General features: G+C 44.4%; 2 protein-coding genes and 2 non-coding genes across 4 annotated transcripts; 3 read left to right on the top strand and 1 right to left on the bottom strand.

Annotated features, from left to right (window-relative positions):
• Positions 1-12: 12 nt before the first annotated feature.
• xpot (exportin, tRNA (nuclear export receptor for tRNAs)) lies at positions 13-14,862 on the bottom strand. The gene is made up of 25 exons (XM_047574835.1): positions 14,728-14,862; positions 12,504-12,657; positions 11,621-11,703; positions 11,297-11,353; positions 11,156-11,225; positions 10,388-10,606; positions 9,953-10,137; positions 9,708-9,876; positions 7,747-7,983; positions 7,530-7,568; positions 7,354-7,416; positions 7,117-7,241; positions 6,250-6,394; positions 6,053-6,172; positions 5,849-5,943; positions 5,360-5,429; positions 4,667-4,905; positions 4,286-4,571; positions 4,000-4,189; positions 3,807-3,923; positions 3,594-3,709; positions 3,467-3,514; positions 3,304-3,375; positions 2,756-2,812; positions 13-2,585 (listed from the first exon to the last, which is right to left on the bottom strand). Exons 2-25 carry the CDS (start codon positions 12,588-12,590, stop codon positions 2,559-2,561), a joined length of 2,916 nt encoding a protein of 971 aa, XP_047430791.1. The 5' UTR covers positions 12,591-12,657; positions 14,728-14,862; the 3' UTR covers positions 13-2,558.
• A 483-nt stretch (positions 14,863-15,345) lies between these two features.
• Positions 15,346-18,761, top strand: rpl18a (ribosomal protein L18a). Its single transcript, XM_047574575.1, has 5 exons — positions 15,346-15,477; positions 16,547-16,726; positions 17,403-17,532; positions 18,042-18,151; positions 18,618-18,761. Exons 1-5 carry the CDS (start codon positions 15,460-15,462, stop codon positions 18,708-18,710), a joined length of 531 nt encoding a protein of 176 aa, XP_047430531.1. The 5' UTR covers positions 15,346-15,459; the 3' UTR covers positions 18,711-18,761.
• LOC125000467 lies at positions 16,338-16,469 on the top strand. Its single transcript, XR_007111332.1, has one exon. It is a non-coding gene; the product is annotated as a small nucleolar RNA SNORA68 (small nucleolar RNA).
• On the top strand, positions 17,825-17,955 carry LOC125000466. The gene has a single exon (XR_007111331.1). It is a non-coding gene; the product is annotated as a small nucleolar RNA SNORA68 (small nucleolar RNA).

Here is an 18,761-nt window from a genome sequence, read left to right as displayed (position 1 = left end):
GGAAGACGTGAGTTAGTGAAACACTTTATTGGTTCTAACAGAAGATTCATCAAAAACAAAAAGTTTCACCATAAATGAACTAATTTTTTCATTTGGCAACTTCTCAGTTCTCTGAATATTTAAAGTCCGATGATCATTTTTATTTTAACGTGAATAAAAACACTTGGTTCAGTTTTAGTGGATTTCTTTGTAAACATGAGGATGAACTTGTAACGTGTCGACATTTCTACGAACACAAACACAGAAGGTGAAATGAGTCGATGTGGGTTCAGACGGTTTAGTGTTGTGACCGTGTACGGAGGCCTAACGGGGCCAAAACTAAACACAGCGTCAGTGTTTGGTCTGCGTTAAATATGGTTATCCTAGCATAGCATAGCATAGCATAGCCTAGCATAGCATAGCTCACACCACTGTCATCCAGCGATTTACAGTGTGAAGAATCAGATTTGTGTCATTTCCTTAAACTTTGGACAGACTGTTTATGCTAAGCTAACGTGAATGTACAGACCGTTTATGCTAAGCTAACATGAATGTACAGACCGTTTATGCTAAGCTAACGTGAACACACAGACCGTTGTTAGCTTGTTTTTGTTGCTACACTTGTTAAGGCAAAGCAGCGGAAACGCGGTAGCAACAAATTTTAATTTCCATTTTCTATGTTTTATGGAAAACTGGTGGTTTTAGCCAGTTAGCATTGATAGCTAAGATACAACATACAGATCAGTGAGACCGAGGTAGCAGTTCCTTCTTTTCTTTTTGATGGTTTTGTGTTAAGCTAAGCTAATATTGATAATGATAAAATGAATTGTGCTAAATGTGTTGAAACTGCAGTGGTTGTGCTAAGCTAGGCTAAACATTTTTGTCTTTTACGGGGGTAAACTAGCTCTTTTAAGACATATCAAGCTAACTTTAGCACATTAGCTAGTACCGTTAGCCTATAGCATAACTGCCCGAGTCATTTTTTTGACTTACTGATAAAATACCAATAAAAATGCCGCCGTGCTGATAAACGTTCAAATATGACTTAGGCAACTATGCTATGAGGCTAACAATCAACGCTAACATTAAACAACATGTCCGACTAAATCCAAACGTGTGTTAATCCATTGAAAAAAAGCTAAATTAAGTAATTTTCTGAACCACTTTAAGAAATGAAAATACGTTTTGTTGTTTTGAACATTTACGTCAAGTTCATCAGGAATTAATTTGAGTTTAAGAGCCACAAAAAGTACTGAGAGATTTTCACTGTTTATTTCTTGACAGAATATTTCACGTCATGCGCCCGTTTGAAGTTTTGTGAATTGAAAGCAACAAATTCAGGCACTTCCTCCGGAGTTTCTGTCAAAGGCAACGAAATTTAACTGAAGGCAAACGAACCAAATTATGAGAAACGACCTGAAAATATTTTCTGGATAAAACAAAACGTGTTTAAAGATGAAAAGCATCTGAAAACTGATTGACTCTTTTTTTTTTCTCGTTCACAGTATCACGCGCGTCAAAGCGTTTGCATAATCAAACCGTCGGTCGCACTGAATCAATGAAGCTGCGTCTGTTCACGGGAAAATTCATGTGTTTACAGGATCAGGCTGAACATGAATTAATCCTGTGAATGAGATCACGTGTTCACTGAAGCCCATCGATGCCCAGAAAAATCGCATTCTCGTCAAAATTGGGAGATGAAACAGAATCTGAAATCTATAACATAGCTCAGTCACATTATAGTAAAAAATAAAAACAGATTAATACCGAGACAATTTCAATAAATAAAAAAAATCCTTTTTTCAGTCATAAATGTCAAACCTTTAAGTGTCGAAATACAAAAAATGTTCAATGCAAAACTCAATTAAAAACGTCTGAGTGACGACTGTAAATGCAGACTTTTATTTTTAGGTTTTCATTTTTTTCCTCACGGCATAAATGGGCTCCTGACTCAACTTCCAGATGGGATGAATTAAAAAAAACTAAACCAAGGAACTTATTTACATTTGTCGGGTGTTTTTCTAACATCTTATTCTCTTATTTACACTTTGTTCCTCCACTTTCAGTTCATTTCCATCTGAAATTAAAAAGAAACTGAACTTTTCCCGAATGTGAATCTGGAGGCGGCGGCGGCGACACTTCAAACCTAAAACCAAACTTCCTCAACACATAAAAAAGAAACGATTCAATGCCACATTTTAAATAAAAGAAATAATAATAATCACTTCAGCCCTTTATTCTCGTCCTCTGTGGCAGCAAACAGTAAATGTTGGACCAGGATAAAGCTTCAGTTCATGGATCCAAACCCAGACTTTACCAAACGTGTCCCGTCGCGTCGCGTCCTCCTGCAGATCCGACCTCGTCTTCTTCTTCTTCTCGTGTTTTCTGGTCAGAAGTGGAGCTCGTCTCTGGGACAGCTCGTCTCAGGTCGTGTGGTCGGAGGCCGGAGGTTCTTCACCGGGCTTTGTTTCGCATTTAACTTTATTTAAGTGCCAAAGCAGCTGCTATGCTAAGTCCCATGTCCTTACAGAGTCCTTCCAGTCCAGCCAGCGTCCAGTGTCCAGCGTCCAGTGTCTGTCCTACAGCTTCGCCCGCTGGAAAAACGCCTGAGGACACAGGACGGACGCCGGTCAGACACAGAGACAGACAGACGTGGACGGAGACAGAGACAGAGGGAGACGGACGGACGGAGACAGACGGACATGGACAGATGGACAGAGACAGATGGACAGAGACAGAGACAGACGGAGACGGAGACAGATGGACATGGACGTACCTTAATGTAGCTCTTCAGGACTTTGACGTCAGGCTGTTGAAGAACCTGACAAAGCTCCTGTCAAACAAAGACCAACAACACGTCTCTGAATAAATATCGTCAACGACTCCACAACAAAAACATAAAAAATACGTCTGGTAAAATAGTTTAAATAAATAAATAGAAACAAATAAACTATTAGAAACTATATGAATTTATATAAACAGACAGATTTTATATTAATATTTAAATAAATGGCAACAATTTAATAATCTGACACAAAACAACTTGAGACTTTTAGACTAAAGAGCAAAAATAAATTAAGTAAAATAAATAATTATTCATTATTTTAATTAACTACAGTAAAACTATTAAAATCAAATTATAAAAAGTGATTTTACATTAATATTAAATACAATTATTTTAATAATGTGACTTGCTCTCAGATAATTATTAAATTAAACCACAACATAACAATAACAAAACAATATCAAAATAAATTATAAGTAAGGAAATTTATTTTATATAAATGTGTTTATCTGCTTGTAAAAAGTGTGGTAGTTTCCTACCTGTGCGATCTCAGGTGAGACCTGCAGTGAGGGCAGATATTCCTGCTGCAGGAACTGGATGAACTCCGGCCCCTGAAACAAACAGAACCACAGAACGTTCTACGTTGTGAAACCAGAGCGGAGGAAACGTTCTCGTCCCGTAAAGCGATAAACGAGTTCTTACCCGTTTGAGATGAATCATTTTCAGGGTGAGCGCGCACTCCGACAGCGTCTGCAGGACAGAGAGGGTTTTACTGACAGATCTGCTTAAAACGCACGTTTTTCGGCTGGACTCTGGTTGAGGGACTCACCAGGACGGTCTGAGCGTCCGACAGGTCGAAGGTGGGTTTGAGCGGCGCCAGGAAACAGGCCGGGACGATGTGCTTGTAGATGAAGTCGGGGAAGCCCACCATGCCGTCTTTTCCTCCTGCAGGTTCCATCAGAACATGAGAACAAGCGTGAGAACAACCCTGAGAACATCACAGAACCCAAAGTAAAGCGAAGGTGGAGGAGAGCGCGCTGACCCCAGAGCTCCACCAGCTTGGACAGGATGATGAAGCAGGTCTTCTGAGCGATGGGGTCGGGAAAGTCCACGGCTCCCTGGATGATGGTGAACACCACCCGCTCCATGTTCTCCGCCCCTGGAACCACAAGAACCTCATAGAACCTGATCCTACAGGACAGGACGGGGGCGGGGACACCCGGCCTCAGACTCACCCTGATTGGCCATGACCTCGTTCATGCCGCTGCCCGTGATGGTCTGGATGAAGCTGAAGTAGCTCCTCCTCAGCATCTGCTTCTCCAGAGCGGCCGTCTGGTCGTTGTCCTCCGCCGGCCGCGCCAGCACCTCGAAGATGGCGAGGACCAGCGGCATGAAGACCTGCTGCAGGAAGGGGGACACCTGCCGCTGCCGTGGCAACGGGAGGACGGGGGCGGTGAGACCAGGACACACGGGGGACGTTCTGCCTGTTTCATGTAACATGTAAATGTTCGTCCTCGGTACCTTGAACTTGGCCGTGATCTGGCTGATGAGGGGGATGAACTCCTGCAGGTCTCGGGCCTCGCAGTCCTTCAGCATGTGCTCGGAGGCGGCGGGGACGAAGGGCAGCACCTCCTCCTCCAGGCAGATGATCATGCGGTGCAGGAAGGAGCGCACCGAGCTGCGCAGCACCCCCCGCTGGACGGGGCAGCTCAGCGCGGGCAGGAAGGTCTGCAGACAGTCCATGTAGACCTCGGTGCAGCCGCACTGCTTCACCGTCTGCTTGTTGCTGAACGCCTTGCTGGTCCGGCTGGAGGGGGGACAGGGTCAGAACAGAGTCCACCACAACCTGGACTAGAACCTGGACCGCCCTGGTATGGGGGGTCCCTCTAAAACCCGCCTCACCTGGCGAATCCCACGGCGTGGCTCAGGCAGTCGGCCAGCGCCGTCTGACGCTCGTCCTCCGTCTCCTGGGGCAGTTTGTCCAGCAGCAGGCGGAAAGCGTCCATCAGGGGGGTCAACAGGCTCCGCATCAGCGCCTGCTTCCTCTCCACGGGACTGTCCCCGTTCACAATCAGGACCCCGGCCGCCTCGAACATGAACAGCTGGTCGTCGCTGGTCAACAGAGCCGGGAAACCGTTCTCCTGCAGGGACCAGAGACCAGGATATAAACAGGGACCAGAGACCAGGATATAAACGGGGACCAGAGACCAGGACATAAACAGGGACCAGAGACCAGAGACCAGGACATAAACAGGGACCAGAGACCAGGACATAAACAGGGACCAGAGACCAGGATATAAACAGGGACCAGAGACCAGGATATAAACAGGGACCAGAGACCAGGGACCAGAGACCAGGACATAAACAGGGACCAGAGACCAGGATATAAACAGGGACAAGAGACCAGAGACCAGGATATAAACAGGGACCAGAGACCAGGGACCAGAGACCAGGACATAAACAGGGACCAGAGACCAGGACATAAACAGGGACCAGAGACCAGAGACAAGGACATAAACAGGGACCAGAGACCAGAGGACATAGAGACATAGAGACGTTGGGACTCGAGGACATAAATGAGAAGCTGAGACTTACGGGGGGAGCTAGTTCCAGGAGGTCCTGGATCCTGGTCAGGATGTCCTCGATGAAGGAGTTCATGTGTTTGCTGAGGACAGAGACAGAGACACAGTCAGAGACAGAGACAGAGTCAGAGTCAGAGACAGAGTCAGAGACAGAGACAGAGACAGAGACAGAGTCAGAGACAGAGACAGAGACAGAGACAGAGACAGAGTCAGAGACAGAGTCAGAGACAGAGACAGAGACAGAGACAGAGTCAGAGTCAGAGTCAGAGACAGAGACAGAGACAGAGACAGAGACAGAGTCAGAGTCAGAGACAGAGTCAGAGACAGAGTCAGAGTCAGAGACAGAGTCAGAGACAGAGACAGAGACAGAGTCAGAGTCAGAGACAGAGTCAGAGACAGAGACAGAGACAGAGTCAGAGTCAGAGACAGAGACAGAGACAGAGTGAAGCTGTGACTCTGGTCCTCGTTGAAGCTTGAATGAAGCAGAGCTGGATGAACTCACTGCAGCGTCTTGATGAACCTGGAGAAGAGGTAGGCTACTCTGCTACGGACCTTAGGGCTGCTGTGCCTCAGTCCTCTGTGGTCCACGAAGGCCATCTGAGACAACACGACAACAACAACACACCGTTAACACACCAGCGCTAACAGGCCAGCGCTAACAGCGCTAACAGCGCTAACAGTCCTGGGCTCGTCCTCGGAGACTCACCAGGACGTTGGGGATGTGCTGAGGCTCCACCAGGAAGTATTTGTCGTATCTGACGACCGTCTCAAAGAACTCGAGGGACACGGACGAGTGCTGGTAGCTGCTCACGCCGCAGGAAACCAGCTGAGGACACAGAGTCAACGCTCAGGAAATATTCTAGGAAACTGAACGTTAACCTGAGAGTCAAACCATGGACCCACCGTCCTCATCATGTCCTGCAGGGCGCTGGTCTTCGCCGTGTCCCCGGTGAAGTGGGCGCCGTGAGACGCCGGCAGAGCTTCACCCAACATGTAGAGCAGCCGGATGGCAACCTCCACCTCCATGAAGGCAGCGCTCTGCCAGTTCCTGACGGACACGGGGCGGGTTAACAGGAAGTTACCAGGAAGTTACCAGGAAGTTAACAGGAAGTTAACAGGAAGTTACCAGGAAGTTACCAGGAAGTTACCAGGAAGTTAACAGGAAGTTAACAGGAAGTTACCAGGAAGTTACCGGGAAGTTAACAGGAAGTTACCAGGAAGTTACCAGGAAGTTAACAGGAAGTTAACGGGAAGTTAACGGGAAGTTACCAGGAAGTTACCGGGAAGTTAACAGGAAGTTAACAGGAAGTTACCGGGAAGTTACCGGGAAGCATCCTGCACTAATGTCCTCTGGTTTTAGTCTGTGTCAGGTCTTAATGGTTTAATTAAAGACCTGACCAGGGACGAGCTGATCAGCTGGATGACGTCTGTTTTACATTTATATGAAATAATGTTTGATGCAATAAAATTAAATAAAAATAAAACGCTCAGTCTACTTCAGTCTCTACGTCCTGTTTAAAACCTTAAAATGTGAAATAAATAAACCATGAGTCTCTAACAGGAGACGTGCGCCCCCTGGAGGATCTGAGGAGGTACTGCAGGAGTTTAATGAGACACTTTATTCTAATTTCTCCTTTTAAATACACGTTAACATGAATACAACATAATAACAATAATAATAATAATAATAATAACAATAATAATAATGATGATGATACCTCATGGTGTTCGGTGTGTTTGTGTGTAGGAGCTGGACTAACGTGAACTCACTGCATTGTGTTGGTGAAAACTCTGCGAACGGCCTCCAGCAGCAGCTCAGGAGAAACCTGAGCCAGTCGGTCCAGCAGCATCTTCAGCTGCTTCCTGTACTCGACAAACATGGCCTCGTCCTCGCCCTGAACAACACAAACACAAACACACACACACAAACACAAACACACAACGCTCAGCGTCGGCTCCTCAGCACGTTCTCTAAGGTTCAACACAAACAAAACAAACCAAACCCACCTCGTTCTCAAAGTTGTACTCGTCGTCGTACGTGAGTTTCTTCATGACGGCGAGCATGACGGCCTGACGGGGGGAGGAGGGAGGAGGATGGGGGAGGAGGGGGGAGAGTTTTAACTCTTTTTAACCCTCTGGTAAACACACAAACACCTGAGACACTCTCTCGCTGACAGACTCACCTCGATGTTTGCTTTCTGCTGGTCGGTGAGCTGAGGCAGCTAGAACAGAAACCACTTTACTCATTAATCCATCATCATTAATGGAGCCTCTGCAGCAGAACCATTGCTAACGCCGGGCTAACGCCGGGCTAGCGCCGGGCTAGCGCCGGGCTAACGCCGGGCTAACGCCGGGCTAGCGCCGGGCTAACTCGGCTAACGCGCTAACAGCTGCTCTCACCTGTTTGAGCACGTGCAGGTACTCGTAGCAGAAGCCCACGATGTTGGCCGAGATGTCGTCGTCCTCGTGCACCAGCAGCTGCAGCAGCAGAGGGACCTTGGACTCGACGGCCTGAAGCGTCTCCGCCGCGTCCTTCACGTTTCCAGCTTTGGCCAGTTTGGTCCAGCTCAGCACCAGACTCTGACCCATCCCGTTCACCAGCCGAGAGAACTTGGCCAGGAAGTCCACGTCCTCCTCCTGAAGGGGGGCGGCAAGAACAGTTTCAGGAAACGCCCGAGACCCGTCCCCCGTCCCCCGTCCCCCGTCCCCCTCCGAGGGTCACATGGTTAGAAGACAATAAATATGAGACAGAGACACCGTGGAGACAACAAGACAATGAAACAACGTGGAGACGTGGAGACAACGTGGAGACACTGTGGAGACACGAGACACAGAAATATCTGAGCAGACGAAGGTTAAATCGCTACAGGAGGCGACTACACACAGTCCAGGAATAACTGTTGTTCACACATGGAACTCACCGTGCTAAGCTACATTAGCATGGTCCGTTAGCATGGTCCGTTAGCATGGTCTAATAACATTCTCAACCAGCTTTACAACAACTCTCACTTCTCTAACAGATACTAATAATAATAATAATAATAATAATAATAATATAACATATATAATAATAATCCGTCCTACGCTTTAATACATAATGTTTTTGCTTGTACCGTTTTCTATTATGAGTTTATTTCATGTCACTAGATTATTTTACCAGATTTTTATTTTATTTCATGTTACTAGTTTTATTTCTATTTTATTTTGATTGAGACTTTTATGTCTATTTTATGTTACCAGATCTTTTCTTTATTTTATTTTATGTGACTGTTATTTTATCTGACTGTTATTTTCTTTATTTTATTTTATTAGATGTTATTATATTTTATATTTATTTTTTCATGCTGTATGTCTGTAATTTTATTTTATTTTATTAGATGTTATTTTATGTGATGGTGTTTTAAATGTTGTATGACTGTTATTTTATTTTATTGTATATTTATTTCTAAATGCTGTGTGTCTGTTATTTTCTTTATTTTATTTTATTAGATGTTATTTTATTTTATTTTTTGTTTTATTAGATGTTATTTTATTTTATTAGATGTTATTTTATTACATGTTATTTTATTAGATGTTATTTTATTAGATGTTATTTTATTTTATTAGATGTTATTTTATTTTATTTGATGTTATTTTATTTTATTTGATGTTATTTTATTTTATTAGATGTTATTTTCTTTATGTTATTTTATTACATGTTATTTTATTTATTAGATGTTATTTTATTTATTACATGTTATTTTATTACATGTTATTTTTTACATGTTATTTTATTACATGTTATTTTATTACATGTTATTTTATTAGATGTTATTTTATTTATTACATGTTATTTTATTTTATTAGATGTTATTTTATTAATGTTATTTTTATTAATGTTATTTTATTACATGTTATTTTTATTTTATTAGTGAGTTATTTTATTTTATTAGATGTTATTTTATTTTATTAGATGTTATTTTATTTTATTAGATGTTATTTTATTTTATCAGATGTTATTTTATTAGATGTTATTTTATTTTATTAGATGTTATTTTATTTTATCAGATGTTATTTTATTTTATTAGATGTTATTTTATTAGATGTTATTTTATTAGATGTTATTTTATTAGATGTTATTTTATTTTATTAGATGTTATTTTATTAGATGTTATTTTATTAGATGTTATTTTATTTTATTTTATTTTATGTTATTTTATTAGATGTTATTTTATTAGATGTTATTTTATTAGATGTTATTTTATTTTATTAGATGTTATTTTATTAGATGTTATTATATTTTATATTTATTTTTTCATGCTGTATGTCTGTAATTTTATTTTATTTTATTAGATGTTATCCCCCTTGTCTCCGTCTCTGACCTGCTCCACGTTGAAGAAACCGGCCGACTGCAGCACTTGGCACAGAGACTCCACCAGCTTGGTTTTGTCCACGGGGTCCATCCCTTTGTTGATGATTTCAAACAGGCAGTCGCAGGCCTCCTCTCTGAGCTCCTCCACGGACATTTGGCTGAGCAGCAGATTCACGAACCTGAACAAACGACGACAAACATCAGGTCTGGTGAACTCAGACCCAAACAGAATCAGGCTGTTATCTGAGTCCGTACCGGTCGTTGGCGATGAGGTTCAGGTCGATCCAGGACACGAAGGCGCCCACCACCTCCAGGCACTGGCAGGTGAGCTCGGGGTGGGACAGCTGGTAGGTCTGCAGGATCTGGAACCAGGACTCCACCAGGCTGGGGATGCACTGCTCCCGCATGGAGTCTTTGATCAGGGTGTTTCTCCGAGTCTCCTGGAGGAAACGTGAGACTCTGTTCACCTCTGATCAGGTTTAACTGAACCGGAAACACGTTGTTATGGCAACAAGCAGCTCAGCCTCCTCCTTCTATTTAAACCAGATTCTCCATCGTTATAAAACCTCAGAGCTTTTTATCAGCTTCAGTCTGAACATTTAACACTTTAAACCCGACAGAAGTTTCTATGTTTAAGGTTCTTCCCTCTGACTCCGGGTCTCAAACACACGACGTTCTGTTTCCTCTCACCTCTGGAGAGTGCATGATGTCTCTGTCCACCACCTCGGCGTCAATGGCCATCAGCGTCCTCAGGTAGATGTCCACCCCGTGCGGGTTCAGACCCACCAGGGACAGGATGTCAAAGAAGAACTTGGGCCACAGGGTCAGATACTCCATGATGAAGACGAGGGCGAAGACCTGAGCCGCCTTGTTCCTGATGAAGGGCTTCTCTGGACGGGCGCTCATCAGCTGGAGGACAGGGACAGGGGGAAGGGAGCGACAGGGGGGACAGGGGGGGACAGGGAGCAGGGGAGGGACGGGGGGACAGGGAGGGGACAGGGGGAGGGGGACAGGAGGACAGAGGAGCAGGGAAGGGGGACAGGGGGAAGGGGGGACAGGGGGGACAGGGAGGGGGAGGCAGGGGGGGACGGACAGGGGGACGGGGACAGGGGGACAGGGAGGACAGGGGGGGGACAGGGGGAGGAGGGGACAGGGAGGACAGGGGGGAGGACAGGGGGGAGGACAGGGGGGGCAGGGGGACAGGGAGGACGGGGGGGACAGGGAGGACGGGGGGGACAGGGGGGACAGGGGGACAGGGGGGGACAGGGAGGACAGGGAGGACAGGGAGGAGGACAGGGAGGGCAAGGAGGAGGACAGGGGGGACAGGGAGGAGGACAGGGAAGAGGACAGGGAAGAGGACAGGGAAGAGGACAGGGAGGAGGACAGTTAAAAAGACGGTTCTACAGGTGTCCACATGAATCCGTCCCGCTCACGTGAGGACGAGGTTTTGTCTCCTACCTGACTCTGCAGCCACTTCATCAGCGTCTCCCTGATCAGCTGCTGCTGGACGACGCTCAGAGACGCGTGTCTGCAACACAAACACCGTCCAGGTGAGACACGCTCAGGTAACAGCTGATTAAACAAGACACGAGGACTCACCTGAACTTTATCTGATGCTCCAGCACCTGGAAGCAGAAGAACTTCACATGGTCGTCACTGAAACGACAAACACAAGCTCCAGTCAGAGGAGGAGGAGCAGGAGGAGGAGGAGGAGGAGGAGGAGGATGAAGAGGAGGAGCAGGAGGAGGAGGATGAGGAGGAGGAGGAGCAGGAGGAGCAGGAGGAGGAGGAAGAGGAGGAGGAGGAGGAGGAGGAGGAGGAGCAGGAGGAGGAGGAGGAGCAGGAGGAGAAGGAGGAGGAAGAAGAGGAGGAGGAGGAGGAGCAGGAGGAGGAGGAGGAGGAGGAGGAGGAGGAGCAGCTCACTTGTAGATCCCTTTAGCGAGCGCCTCGGCACAAACCTCCCACGCGTCCTGAGATTCCTTCAGCTGCTCAAAATAAGCCATAGCCTGAAAACACGAGCACAGAGAAACCGTCCATTCAGTTTAATTCAGGCTGATTAAACGATGACAGAGAATAAAACACAAACGAGTCAGAATCAATCAAGAGGCCGAATGTTCAAAGACAAACTAGAAACATCAAATACGGAGACAGACTGAAGACGCTACATGGACTCAAGTCACCAGACCAGAGACCACGACGCTAACGGTGCTGATGCTAACGGTGGTGATGCTAACGGTTCTGATGCTAACGGTGCTGATGCTAACGGTGCTGATGCTAACGGTGCTGATGCTAACAGTAGTAACCAGACTGATCCGGATGCTTCATTTGGTGCCAGTGAGTGTTTAATTAGCTTAGCCTCATTAGCTCTATAGCTGTGCCGGCGCTACACATGATAGACTCTGACAAACGGTTTTCATTCTTTAAGCTCCGGCACCGTTTCAAAAGGACCAGTTTGTCTCCGGTATCAGATAAAACCTGAACCAGACTCAGTCACAGACTTTGATAAATTCATGCTGCTGTTTATTTTATTCTGTGTTTACACTGTTCCTGTCTGGTATTTATTTATCATAGTTCCTTCTGAGACATGATCTGGGACCTGAGAACATTTTGTTCCATCTCATGCGTCTCTACGGCTGCAAATGACAAACAAAGATCCTTGAATCCCGACTGACACACGACAACACAAACACAACCTGCAGCAGCCAGAGGCTGAAGGATGCAAAGTATATTTAAAACTCGTCAGAGACTATTTCATCGCATAGTTTTATGTCTTCCTTGGTTATTTTACAGGACACGCTGGTCTCACCCTCTGCCTGTAGCGGGCGTCGGCGTTCGGGTTGAGCCCCAGCAGGGCCTGCTCGTCCATGACTGCAGCGACAGACTGGCAGGCCATTCGTGGGTTAGCTTTCCTCCAGCGAAGCTTCACTCCTCTCTGCAGGCGTCGGGCAGATTTCTCTCATCTGGTCGGAAGAAAACAAATCATCAGTTCATACGGAAGCAGAAAGGAGGCGACTGAGTTTTACAGATTAAAACACACTAATATAATATGAGAAATACGTTAGAAAAAACATGTACAGAGAACATGTGAATAATGTAATGATGTTTATTATTATTATTATTCTAATGAGCTGGATTAATAACACAGTTAAATCTCTGTTATTAGAAACTAAAGCTCAACAGCTGAAACTTCAGGGAGGTTCAGAGAAAACCGGTGCTTTACTACTGGACCTAATGAAGTGGCCACTGAGTGCAGATACATCTGGTTTATATTTAGTGACAGGACTCATCACTATATTTAGTAATGAGTGACAGGTAATAAAGCAGCTGATTTTAGATGGAGGCCTCTGGTAATAATGTGGAATAATGTTGGAGGTCGTCTGTGATTTTAAGCCTGAATCGTCCATGTCTGTGATTAATAAAGTCAGTATTAGACCATGAATGAGCTGAACCCTGGTCCTGGTACCACAGAGGTCCTGAGATAAACCTGGTCCACAGAGAACCAGACTCTCTGGGTCTTTGTTCTGTATCTTGTCTCGTCCTGAAGACGTTTAATGAATCAAAGTGTGGACGGATGTTAGGGAGCAAAGACCCGTTCAGCCATTCAGACCAGGATGAACCCGTTAACTCCACCATTCATGTGTTCATCAGGTCCCTGGATCAACAGACTCTAATATAGAGTTAACGGACATGACGATGGACAATAGAGGACAACACAGGACCAGGTCCCAGGTAGAACTGGTCCTGTGAGAAGAGCAGCAAACATATACCCATCCTCTTTACCACCAGATATGAACATGATTAAAGATACTAATGAAACAGTCTCGTTTCAGAGGCGTGAGCTGCAGATATTTGACGGTGGTTCCTTAAATCGATGGTGGTTCTTTAAATCGATGGCGTGAGCTGGAGCAGCAGGTTTCTGTGTCATCGCTCTGTGACAGATTAACCTGTGACCCGGCTCCACGGTGTCACACAAGCCTCCAAACAGCGACAACTTATCCTGGCTTCATGCAGGACGCTCCACTAACGAGGACCAGGAACATAAAGGTCGGGGGCCGAGGGGCTTTTTCAGACCTCGGACCGATGACAACAACACGATGCAACACAGCATCAACAGCTCCAGCCACGACGTCCTGGTTAAACTGCTTTATTAGGATTTTACTAAAGAAACGAGCTTTTCTTCTTATGTAAAACTGAAACTGGTGAAATGGGCTTTTTTACTGGTTTATTGATCTGCTGTAAATAAATTCATCCCTTCTGTCCTCACATGTTGGACAGTGTGTATCATGATTTATTCCAGACTCAGTTCTCTCATCCTTCCCTGTTTCTCTCCACTAAAGTGAATGACTCATGTTCATTTATAAAATCATTCTTCTAATTAAAATATAAGATTCAATCCGAACTGCATCTGGTAAACTTCACACCGTGACTGAACTTAAAACTCAGCAGAAGCTGTGTGGATGGAAGTGTTTTAGTTAAGAATGCGCTGATGTATTTGTTGTGTGTTTCTGTTTTCTGATTGTAGCCGTGTTGCTGCTAGCTTGGCCAGGTCCCCTTATAAAACAGGTCTCAACGGGACTAACCTGGTTAAATAAAGGCGAGAAGAAAAAACGGCGAAGCTCTGCGGCTCGTTTCGTGGTTAAATACCGAGTTTAGCGTCCTGTCGTGATGATGAACCCAACATTAGGGCCACTCCTACAGGAAAAGTTAGCGCTAAAGGCTAACAACTTCACCCCAAACTAGCTGCTAAGTCAATTAGCCGGCTAGCCGCAGAGCTAGCTGCCGGAGATGCTATAACCCTGACACTTAAAATACAATATAACACAGATAATCTACATTTAAATTTCAGATAACATTCGCCCAGTGAGTGTGGGATGCGCATAATAAGTTTTAGTGTGTTTTTATCCCGGTTTATCGCGGTCCGGTACCGCTACCTGCTCACGATGACAAACTCCGCGAGCCTTAGCAGTTTACTCTCGTCATTTGCTTATTTAAATCCAGATTTTGAAGGGAAAATAAGAGGCAGAGATCACCTTAAAGAAACCCAATCCGGTTCGGTGTGTTTTTCTCTCCGTGCTCAGCTCATCGCGGAGCCGCAGGATCCAGCAGAAATCAGGCGCATGTCGGTTCGGACTCGACGTGTCCGCTCCCTTCACTTCCGGGTCATAAACCCCGGAAGAGCTTCAGGACGTCTTAATAAAGTTTATTAAAAAAGATTCACGCGTCTTAAGGACGTTTATTTTAACAAAACTATTCAGACCATATTAAAAAAGTTTATAAAAAAAAAAGATAAATAGAACAGAAAAGAATAGAATAGAATGCCCTTTATTGTCATTATACAGTGTATAACGAGATTAGAGAGCTTCTGCTTTTAAGTACAAAGTATGTACAAAATAGTGCAAAAGGTACAAGAGAGTTAAAATACTTAATACTAAAAATGTTAAAAAAAAAAATGTTTTATATTTTACTATTATTAATAAAGTTTATTGAACAAAGATTCAGACCATAATTTATTGTTAACATTTGACTTGTAAAAATTCCCTTTGTATAATGTTTATGTACGTACTTGACTTATTTATTTATTAATTTATTATTTTATTCTCTAATATTGTATAATAAAGTTCATTTTTTAAAAAAGTTTCCCGCTATAGTCCCCCTCCTCCTCGTGCTTCTGACATGCGCAATCTCCGCCCTTCGTTCTTTTGACATGCGCAGTCTGCGCCCTACTGCTTCCTCTTTTACTGTGGCAGTGAGCGAGAGACACCATGAAGGCGTCCGGCACAGTACGTAAAATCCTTTATTTACACATATAACGTGTACGTAGACGGCCGCTGAAGGCAAATATACAAATATAAGATCAATTTATCTTAATTCGTGAAGTAATGTTTCCGAAAAGTCCGTCTTAAAAGTCAGAATTTGGGTCTTTTTCATCCCGTTGCGTTTGCGGCTACAACATGGCGTCCGTCTTACCATGTGGACGGCGGCGTCTTGAGTTGGGATGATGTCTATTATAGTTGGGTAGAATTAAACGTAATAACTTATAAAATGACACCAGTTACAACTCCGGATTGCGCCACAGTTGTATTGGAAGTCGAGTTAAAGGGTTTAATTTATTGTCCCGCTTGGTTTATCTGGAGCTAACTGAGCTTTTATGGAAGCTAGCGTTAGCTGCTAATCTGTGTCTGTCCACAGCGTGTGTCCAAACGTGGCTTTAAAAGGTTCATAAGTTAAGATATTATATCCTGTACATAAATCCTCTCAGTCTGGTCACATGTGATCATTTAGAATAGTTGGTGCAAAATTCACCGCAGTGTTAACAGACTTTAGAAACCAGAGAATATGCAGGCTGCAGAACTCCCCTGAAAATAATGACAGTTTAAAGTTTACTACGGTGTAACAGTGATTCAGTGACCGATGTGAGGAAGGAGGTGTTTGCATTACACTCAGGCGATGATAAAAGATAATTCGGCCACTTTAATTGGAATCGTTTTGACTCAATACTTAAATTAAAAGCTACATCAATATTAGAATTAAACGTAAGAAAACAGTACATTGTGTGAAATACATCAGTGAGGTTTCATAAACTCTACACTAGATGATATTGTATTGAAAATATAATAGCAGCCTATTATTTATTAGTTAATTTGCACCCAAACCCAAAGGTCACATCCTCTCAGTGTTGTGATTTTGTCTGGTGTGCGAACAGAAATCTGATCCTTGTCGCCTTTCTCTGACGCTGCCGTGTTTTTGAAAGTGAATTCAAGGTTCAACAGACCTTTCTACACATATTTTCATATATAAACAGGTACCGAGTCACGTGTGAGATGCCCTGACGTGTTCTGTGTTTTCCAGCTTAGGGAGTATAAAGTCATTGGGCGTCTGCTGCCCTCGGCCAAGAACCCGGCGCCTCCTCTGTATCGCATGAGGATCTTCGCCCCCAACCACGTCGTGGCCAAGTCTCGTTTCTGGTACTTCGTCTCCCAGCTGAGGAAGATGAAGAAGGCGTCTGGAGAGACCGTCTACTGCGGCCTGGTACGTCGCTGCTGCAGCTGGAGCCGGTTATAAAATCCTCATTCAGTGTCCACGTGTTTTATTTCTCCATTAGTTCATCAGGAAAACTGAACCTGGATATTTGGTAGAAAGTAGAACAGACGCAGCTTTTATCCCCGGGGATAAAATAGTGTTTGTATCAGTTAAAAGTAGAAAGGAATCAAATGTGGACAGAAGTGAGAGGAACATTTAAATGATGGCATGAAATAAACTATTATTATAGTATCAGATGGTCGAGACCAAGCGTCTGCTGTAGATGATAGAAGTTAACTCACCTCATTCATCTTTTATTTATATCTGCTTTATCGTTCTTTCATTCCTCTGATGTTTTTTCTCACCATCATTCCTACATTTTATTTTTCTGAACGTTGTGGTTCTGTCCTTTCTCTACGTACATGGCTATAAATACTTTATTTCAGCACCACAGCCATAGAAAACGAATATCTTTATATTCAAGGGGCAGTGAGGGTGAAGGTGTCTGACCTCGTGTCCATCATCACTGTGAAATAAGAGTTTAAAGGATGAACATGTGTGATCTGATGGAAAGTGAACGTTTGAGGGACGACAGGCTCTGATAGGTTTAGGGTTCTCACATCAGACCATGTACCTGGAGCTGGAGGACGCGTTCGTGACGTTTAATCGTTGTTTCATCCTCCAGGTCCACGAGAAGACGCCCCTGAAGGTGAAGAACTTCGGGATCTGGCTGCGTTATGACTCTCGTAGCGGCACCCACAACATGTACAGAGAGTACAGAGACCTGACCACCTCAGGAGCCGTCACTCAGTGCTGTGAGTGTCATTCATCCATTCACTCATTCATTCATCCATTCATTCACTCATTCATTCACTCATTCAGGGTTCATTTACCGTTAGAGATGTGGGTCGAGGAGAAAAGGCCGCTGACATTAATAAAGCATCTATTCACATAGGAGATGATCCTTCCGTTTTAAACCAAGCTACAGTTCATGAACACTTCTATAAATCAACAGCTCTGAGTTCCTGGAACCTAAAGCTGAATAAACCTAAACCAGAACCTTCATGGAGCTTTAGAGTTTTACTGCTGTACCTAATGAAGTGGCCATTTGCACCCAAACCCAAAGGTCACATCCTGTCAGTGTTGTGATTTTGTCTGGAGTGCGAACAGGAACTGATCCTTGTCGCCTTTCTCTGACGCTGCCGTGTTTTTGAAAGTGAATTCAAGGCTCGACAGACCGGTCTGATATTAACCGGGTTTGACCCGTGTACCTAATGAAGTGGCCGGAGTCTGGTTTGTGACGCAGGACGTGTCTTTCTTCCAGATCGGGACATGGGAGCTCGCCATCGCGCTCGCGCCCACTCCATCCAGATCATGAAGGTCCAGGTGATCGCAGCCAACAAGTGTCGCAGACCGGCCATCAAGCAGTTCCACGTGAGTCTCTTTCACCTGCCTTTAATATTCACCGTGGCCACCGGGCGGCGCTCTCTCTGGACCGACGCCTCCTCCGTCGGCTCCAGCTTCAAAACCCGCCAGACTCAGAGCCAGACTCCTCTTCCAGGGCTCCGGCTTCATCGGACGGCCTGGCGGTTTTAACACTGGCGACATTTAATGACAATAAGACGTTTATTTATCACACGTATGAGAAATGTCTATATATACAAGAAACAATGGGAATATTATAATAAAATATACAAGAAATGGCTGCTATTCCTTATTTATATTAAAGATTAATCAAATTTCTCATAGTCCTTCTCCAGTAATGTTGCAAACACCTTAACAGCTTTAGCTTCATGGTCTGAGTGTCTAATAATAATAATAATAGTGGTTTGTACGAAGATAAAAAGCAGATTTATGTATTAGTGCTGATAATCGTATTAACTGTTCATTCCTCCTTCAGGACTCCAAGATCAAGTTCCCACTTCCTCACCGGGTTCTGCGTCGCCAGCACAAACCTCGCTTCACCACCAAGAGACCCAACACCTTCTTCTAGAGCGACGCTTTGTGTCTGTGTGGGAAATAAAAATAAAAAGAATCCAAGGGA

This window comes from Mugil cephalus, chromosome 22 (assembly GCF_022458985.1).
Source record: "Mugil cephalus isolate CIBA_MC_2020 chromosome 22, CIBA_Mcephalus_1.1, whole genome shotgun sequence".
Classification (NCBI taxonomy): domain Eukaryota; kingdom Metazoa; phylum Chordata; class Actinopteri; order Mugiliformes; family Mugilidae; genus Mugil; species Mugil cephalus.
This window is presented reverse-complemented; position numbering and strand designations above follow the sequence as displayed.